Here is an 8,416-nt window from a genome sequence, read left to right on the forward strand (position 1 = left end):
CATCTCCTTACGCATAACATCAAATATCGAAGCACAATGAAGAAACCACTGTTAGGCGAAAAACAGTGACGAAAAGACTCGCTTGGGCAAAGGAGAATTTGGACCGAGATTGAAGCAACGTGATTTTTACGGACGAAGCTTCTGTTTGGGGATATATTACCATCCGACGTTCCTGGTCAACCTTGACCAATAGATTAATACAACGGACCGTTAAACACCCTGTAAAAGTTCATCTTTGAGGCTGCTTTTCAAAACAGGGTTTTAGAGCATTACATCTGTTTACATACAATTTAAATGCTCCGAAAATGCTTAAAATTTATGAAAAGTATTTGTTGTCGACTGCTGAACGATGTTTCATAAAAAAAAAACGAGGACTGGATCTTACAGGAAGACAACGACCCAAAACACCGGAGCAAGCTTTGCACCGAGTGGAAAGAGCGGTCTGGCATCGTCACACTTGATTGGCCATCGCAATCGCCAGATGCAAATCCCATTGAAAATGTGTGGGCATATCTCAAGCACAAGCTTCGAGGAAAAAGAGTATGCACTTTGAAGCAGCTGACACGACAAATTCGTCTCATTTGGAGGTCTTTACCGAACGAATACGCAGTCAACTTAGTGGAAAGTATGCCTCGGAGATGTCAGGTAATTATCAATGCCGGTGGTGACTGGACTCATTATTAATGATATAGCATTTTTCTTTTCATGGAGTACAACAAATCTATGTACTTAAAAATCATTAAAAATAAATTTTTCTACACATTAACCTGTACACGCTCTTACTTTATACTGTACTTCTTCTTTAAATTGTTGAAAATTAACTAATAATCAAAAGAATGTGTGAGCGAATAAACGCTGTAAATCGATATTACAAAATCTTAATATATGATAAAATCAACAAGCAGGTGAATATAAATATGAATAATATATTGTGTGTGTGTGAGAAATTGTGAAATAGAATATTGATGAGCTTAATTGTATAATCTATATCGTATATAATGCTTTGTACTATTTTTTTATGTGTATTGTTAGAAAGCACTGAACAAGATATCCACTTTACACGAAAATCTGAAATTTAAGAATAATAATTTTTCAGATAGATAAGTACATAAATACTTATCTCTAAAATCTAAATTAAGAATGATGTAAAAATGTAAAGCTGTTTCTATATATTTTTTTCTTTTTTTTCTTTTTTCACATTTATAGATACTTTCAAACAGCTTCTGTAATAGAAAAGAATTTGTCCGTTTTCAAATCTGTTTATAATCATGTGGATATTGTTACTACTCTTCTTGATCATTTGTATGCTAACGGAATAAAACTGATGTTTGATATTGAGTTCGATACTTATAATAATATTCTAGTGATTGTATAATTATGATACACATATATTGATATATGTAAATTTGCTTCTTTATTCTTCATATTATATTTATAAAACAACTTATGACACATTGAAACATTGAATTATTTATATAGAAATATTTGTTTTCCCTGTTTTTAGAGGATACTAAGTCCAATTAAATTAAACTTTACGTTGTTTCTTCGTACAAATTATTAGTCTATGGACTACTATTTCGTAACTATAGATTGCACAGCTTTTATATGAACTAAATGTCACGATGTGACAGCTCTAAGTGCCACATTGGACTAAGAAATAGTAAGTCTCATTTTTTAACTCAATTTTGAATTTTTTTGGCATAAACTCCACCTTAGAGACACATTTAATATGTATACTTCAACCCTAAGAAAAGATTTTCGAATCTATAAAAAAGAAGAAGTAATTGTTATACAAAAAACCATTATAATACACTAATCAAAAACAAAAAGAAAAGCAACAGGCTATTAGGATCCAACACTGTAATAGAATGCGCATAAAATTATTACAGAAATTACGACTAAAAAAATGTAATATTTACAATAAGACGAACATTTCAATTAATTTCTAGCTCTCTTGAGCGTAGTAAACTTAAAGTCATGATTTATGTTCTTCGTGTAACAATTTAAACCTTGTATAGATTCCAGTGATAAATTTCCAAATACACAAAAAATGTATTTCCCCATACCAGTTGGCATCGACCATTGGATACTCTCAAAAAGATTAAGATCTTAAAAAAATAAAACAATGGTTTGTAAAACCAACAAAATTAATAATAGAATAATAAAAATAAAATATAACTTGTTATTAAAAAAAAACTGTAACTTACTTTTAAAAGTAATTTTCCCTTGAGCTATGTTCAGATTCGCACCCAAATGCCACCCAGATATCACTCCATCCTTATTGTTTACCGAATGTTAAATAAGGATGACTGTATCAGGAGAGCACCGACGCGAGAATCTGAATACGCCCCTGCATAATTACTCTGTACAATTATTTCTGCCGACACAATTTATAACAGATGCTTTACATAATCTATTTTTGACAGACGGTCTGAAATATTCATATTAGTTAATTTAATATTGCATGTTATTAATATTATTATTTTTGTCTTTGTTATATTTAATATTTGTGGTACATACTTCAAGATATTGAACTATCAGACACAGTTCTACCCGAGTTATCAGACACAGTTATAATACAAGTATCTTAGATTGATTTGAAATTTTATCACAGAGAAATTGGGCGAGTTTAAGACGATAAAGCGACTAAGCATGATTAGTTCTTAATTGTGGACCAATCAATTAATTATGTTTAATTGCTCAGCAAGCAGACCTGGCCGTTTTGTCGACTTGAACTCGCCCATTAATATCGATATTATAATAGTGCATTATATATGCACATGTGTCGGACTTAATTTGAATAGTATAGTGTTATTAATCGCCATCCTTCCTATTTAGAAACATTTATATTTTTTCAAATAAATATAGGAAGCGTATTTAATAGAATGAGTGATTGTCTCAGGAAACCTACTGCTCCTAGTATATATTTATATATATTTAGGTGATGTGTAAACTTGCTGCGTATATGTAATTATGTAGTTTTTTTCGAGCTGGAACGATTTTTGTTCGAGAGGTTGACTTTCGGTTGTTCTATGGAAAAGGGACGATTTCGATTTACGATTTAAGATAAGTTATCAAGATAAAAGATTGTAATTTCGTCTTGAAGTTCTTAAATAAACATTAAACATGAAAACGACTTGACGCTTCATTGTGTGAATGCGAGTTTTCTTTAAGAGAGCAATATAAATAAAACCCTTTACACTTCTTATAATTTTTTAATTCCATGGTATATTTTTATACAGCATGTAGCACAATACATAATGAACAAAAAATACCGCCAAAATTAACTGGTGATAAATATAATAAAGCAAATAGGAGAATGTCATGTGATAAAGTAAAAACTATTATATACTGCATTATACCTTAATTTAATGACTGAACCATGCTATTAAAACTTACAAATAATATATTTCATATTCGTTATGCTTGAAAAAGTATCCTCTATGGCTCAGTGTGATTTTAAAGTAAAATTGCATTCTACTTTAGAAATAAAAAATATGAATTGATACGTATTAACATAAAAGAACTTAAATAAAATATACTCATATCAACAATTAAAACAGTCAAAGCATAGATAAGAGTCAAGGTAAATAAAATTAATAGAAAGAAAATAATAAACTGTCCATAGAAAATTCATAATGTGACACGTTTCGTTTATTAAAATGTGTATTATTATCAAAATTATTAAAAAATATTGTATTTAAGAAAATATTATATATATAAATAATTATAAAAAATTAAATAAAACATTATATATATATAATATAAAGCTGTCAACTATTATTACAAGAATGGATTAGAAACCGAATAGAGATTTGAGATCATTCAGCGTAAGTTTTCCAATTACCCTGCTTGTACTACCACTCAATACATTTTTCGCTATCTGAAGTTTCCGTTCTTGCAACGCTTTAATACGTTCTTCTATTGTATTAACACAAATAAACCTAAAAATGAAAATAAAAAGATATTAAAATAAACTTTGCAAAGAACATAAAGAAAGAAATAAAGAACATTAGGAGTAGAAATCAAACACGATATACAAACTTGTAAACATAAACATTCTTGGTTTGACCAAAACGATAAATCCTGTCTTGCGCTTGTGTTTCTAACTGTGGATTCCAATGAATGTCGAATAGCAACAAATGATTCCCGCCTACCAAGTTTAATCCTACTCCGCCAGCAGTCAATGACAGTAATAGAATTCTCGGACCAGATTTTCGACTGTTAAAAGATTCTATTATACCCTGAAGGAAAAATATATAAACATTAATTTTTTAATGGGGTAGGATACAATAAAAATAATATAGTCGCGCTCACACATAAATATTGTTGTCTACAAATATTTTTGTCACATTTCACGGAAAGTTAAATATTTCGGTAGAAAACATTCGTATAAACATTTTCGACGACGTATTTTAAAACGTAAAGGACTTTAAATCTGTGTTTCAATATTTTTCTACATTTTGTTTCTAAATTACATAAAATTGAAAATCAATATTTTTTGCAATACTTTTGTTTTACATTGGAGCGCTGCATTGATCAAAATATCATCGAATCAAATTTAATATAAAAGCATTTTAAAGTTTAGAAAGCCTACTTTAAAATACTTTTATACTAAATTTTGTGCGATGTTTCATTAAACTACAAAGCTTTAGAATAAAATAAAAATATTACAATATTAATTTTCAATTTTATATAATTTAAGGTAGAGAAAAAAATAAGCGCAGATTTAAAGCCCTATTTTTGCACTTTAAAATGCGTGGTCAAAAATTTCTCTACAATTATTTTCACCAAGGTATTCAACTTTTCGTGAAATGTGACAAAAATATCAGTAACAGAATATTTTGGGACGCCGAATGGCTCGCCGTTCAGTGCGATTAACTCGTGATGTGGATCCGGGTTCAATTTCACCTGTGCCCCATATTCGCGATTTTTCGCATTCGCCGATCGGATTCGGCGTTAAACTGTAAGTTCTCTCGAGTGTTAACAAACTAAGAAGTAAGAATGCAAACTACTACTAAATGCAAAAACACAAGCGACTCTCTGCTCCCCGAAGAAACTCTAAAGCTAAATGATACGCTAACTGATACGCATGGTACTCCCTCAAAAATGGAAAACCAAACTAGGAGAATATACTAAGAAGCTATTAGGACCTTGAATAAGTTCTCGCTGTTTTTTTACAAAATAGAAGCTTAAATTTAAAATATAAGGAAAACAAACATTTTATTTAAAGTATTCTTAAAGTATAAGTATTCTTAAGTATTTTTTAAAGTATTCTTTGTCTTCAAATTTTTTCGGTGCGCCAAAACGTTCTTTATCCTCAAGTTCAAAATCATTATTTTTGAAGCATCGAAACCAGTCTCTGCATGTCGTATCCGACAGAGCATTGTCACCATAAGTCTCAACAAGAATTCTATGCGCTTCAGCTGCAGATTTCTTTTGAATAAAGTAGTGCAATAAAATTCCCCGCAAATACACTTTATTCGGCACAAAAGTAGACATTTTCAGAACTAATAAAAAATTACTTTGTTTACACTAAAGTGAACTATCATACACTGAAATGTAAGGTTAGATACAGTACTTCCTTGCATGTGCGTTACCATTCGAAATTCCATGCACGGAGTACTGCTACTGCCATTTTTAAAGAAACAGCGAGAACTTATTCAAGGTCCAATAACAAAATATTTTTGAACGTGACTGTGTACACAGATAATATTGATATCGATAATTCATACCTGTCGATCTTTAATAGGAACATTTCCTGTAAATTTGCTAAAAGTAGCCCCTTTTATTGAGGGCAAATGTGATGCAACGACTTCCAACAATGCAGTCCATTGCGAAACGATAATAAGTTTATCGTTATTTTTTTGCAAAATTTCTTTAACAATATTAAGTAGCATCTTCATCTGAATCATTTTATATTGAATTATAATCAAATAAAATAATACAGTTCGTTCAGATTATATAATTATCACTTACTTTAGAACTAATACGATCATCATCAAACACCGGATTTTCGGCGGTAAGTACATTTTCCATTATTCTTTGATCAACACCAGCGTTTTCCTCCTCTTCATTATCAACTCCAGTAAGTGACATATTATGCACGCGCGATAATAAATTGGAATCCACGTTTTCTATATCCATTATACCGCTTTGTTGCAAGTCTTCCTGATCCAGCATTGCGTGGATCAATGCCGGATGACAACATATTTGACGCAGTCGTAGCAGAAGTACTAAGATTTCATGCGTCTTTACATCGGCGTGTAACGCCAATAATTTTTTTTGTGCTTCCGTGAACTGAGTCTCCTTGTCTTAAAAAAAGAAAATGGATAATTACGCATTAAAATAAATACATTTCGATGATTAGAAAGTACGCAAAATATAGCATATTAATTTAAATGAAATCTTACTTGGGTTTGAGAAAAAGGAAGGTTTATCGTATTTGCCATTGTACAAATCTAACATATGATCTTTCTCTGCACGTTGAGCTAAAAATTGTGCAAATAGAGTGCGGGAATACGCTAAAATTTTTTCATAAACCAATTGTTCCTGTTGATCGAGTTGCACTACCACCTCCTCAATGGATTTATCGGGTAAACTTTTCAACTCGCCCTTCGACATCAATTCTTGTTTAGTTCTCCGTAACATTAACGTCTTCATTACTGTCGCCAATCTTTGATGACCCGCAGCGTTTTTATTATCTACCCATCGCCTCCAAACGCGTAAATCGTCAAAAGGTGAGCATTTAAGAAACTTCAGTATGGCGTATAAATCTAATTCCTTATTCTGTATAGGTGTGCCTGTAAGAGCCCATCGTTTACTCGCAACAAGTCCACATACTGCTTCCGATGCTTGACTTTTGCGATTTCTTATTATATGTGCTTCATCGAGTATAACCCTTTTCCAATCGATCTGCAATAAAATTTCAATTTGCGATTAAATTAAAAACTCAGATCTGTATTATATACGTATTAATAAGATTAAGTTCCTACTTGTCTACTTATTGGTCAAATAATATTTGTAAGCTTTAATATACCTTATATAATGTAGAATTGGTTTTATATTCTCGAGATACTATATTATATGTCGTGATGACTATATCTTTTCTTGCCAATTGTTTAGGAGCGTTCTGTCGATTGCTGCCGTGATGCACTTCAACAGATAATAGACCAAGTTTGCATCTGTTCTGCACTTCATTTTTCCATTGTGACAATAAAGATGCAGGACATACTACTAGAGTACCACCTTTATGACCTGTCGTAATCATATGTATTCATCTTAATAGATTCAGACCGAAAAATCATTTCGGCGCGTGTTTCTGGGGACTACATACGTAGTATATAAATTTATATAAGCATACAAGCATTAAGATCCAGCTAGACCGTTTAAGGGTCCAGTCTCGTTTGTTGGGTCAAAAAAATCGAAATTTTTTTTGCGGATTTCGATAGCTATAACTGTCTAGAATGTTGTGCTAAAAGGACAAATCGATATTCGTTACGATTCAAAAGTTATGAGTCATTGAGTCGACCCGTGCGGAAGCACGCATCGAGCGTCTCCCACGGGTACGAAAGGCAGAAGCGGCTGGAAGTTTGGAAGACTACAATCACTCCGCTCCTCTCGACCATCATGTGCAGGAATTGATCAGACCAATTTACGAAGACCTATCATCCAATGATTTGCTGGACCGTTGTCTTGAAGGATATACGCAAAACAACAATGAATACTTCAACAAAACGATATGGCAGTTCGCTCCGAAATACACGTTTTGCGCTTCAAATATTATTACCATATCCGCATATCTGGCAACGTGTATTTTCAATGAAGGCTTTCATCCTATTTTGAAAATTATGACGATCATGGGCATCGTCATCGGTCCACATGCACACGAATATGCCAACCATCGTAACGAGGAACGTTTGAAAGACGCAGAGCGGCGAACGGCACTTGCTTCAATGGAGGAAAGAACGCTACGAAAAAACGAAAAACTCCATGAACAATTAAATTTTGAAGAAGCCGAAGGACTGCTGTATGGGCCTGGAATAGATGATTAGCTGTAAGTATCCCGATTTTAACATTTACATCGAGAAAACCAAACTGAAAACTTTAAACGCGTTTTTCTCGAAACCCCTTTTTTCATCCTTCCGGAAGTGATAACTCAGCGAATTTTTAATAAATCTTAATGTTTTTTTTTTTAAATACGCGTAATTGTTTTCTCCATGGAATAGACTACAATCATGTCGATATATAAAATACTTTTTTTTTTAATCGCGAAAAAAGTAACGAAAAAAATAGGTAAAAATGAAAAAAAATTTTTAACTGCCGCCATTTTGTAAATTTTTAACCGAATTAGTTTATTCTAGTCTATTCCTCAATGACAATCCTACTGAACAAGAAACGCATGACATTTTTTGTT

The 8,416-nt window shown here is 32.0% G+C and overlaps 1 protein-coding gene across 1 annotated transcript in view; it reads right to left on the minus strand.

Moving 5' to 3' along the window:
- Positions 1-3,775: 3,775 nt before the first annotated feature.
- LOC108762760 (transcription termination factor 2) overlaps positions 3,776-8,416 on the minus strand; it is a 35,025-nt gene continuing 30,384 nt past the window's right edge. Inside the window, exons 7-12 of the mRNA XM_018509916.1 lie at positions 7,040-7,257; positions 6,414-6,915; positions 5,980-6,314; positions 5,736-5,906; positions 4,045-4,244; positions 3,776-3,944 (exon numbers count right to left, since the gene is read on the minus strand). Coding sequence (XP_018365418.1) covers positions 3,797-3,944; positions 4,045-4,244; positions 5,736-5,906; positions 5,980-6,314; positions 6,414-6,915; positions 7,040-7,257 — 1,574 coding nt within the window. The 3' untranslated portion in view covers positions 3,776-3,796. The remainder of the gene's footprint in view (positions 3,945-4,044; positions 4,245-5,735; positions 5,907-5,979; positions 6,315-6,413; positions 6,916-7,039; positions 7,258-8,416) is intronic.

Source organism: Trachymyrmex cornetzi, unplaced genomic scaffold (assembly GCF_001594075.2).
Source record: "Trachymyrmex cornetzi isolate Tcor2-1 unplaced genomic scaffold, Tcor1.1 scaffold320, whole genome shotgun sequence".
Taxonomy (NCBI): domain Eukaryota; kingdom Metazoa; phylum Arthropoda; class Insecta; order Hymenoptera; family Formicidae; genus Trachymyrmex; species Trachymyrmex cornetzi.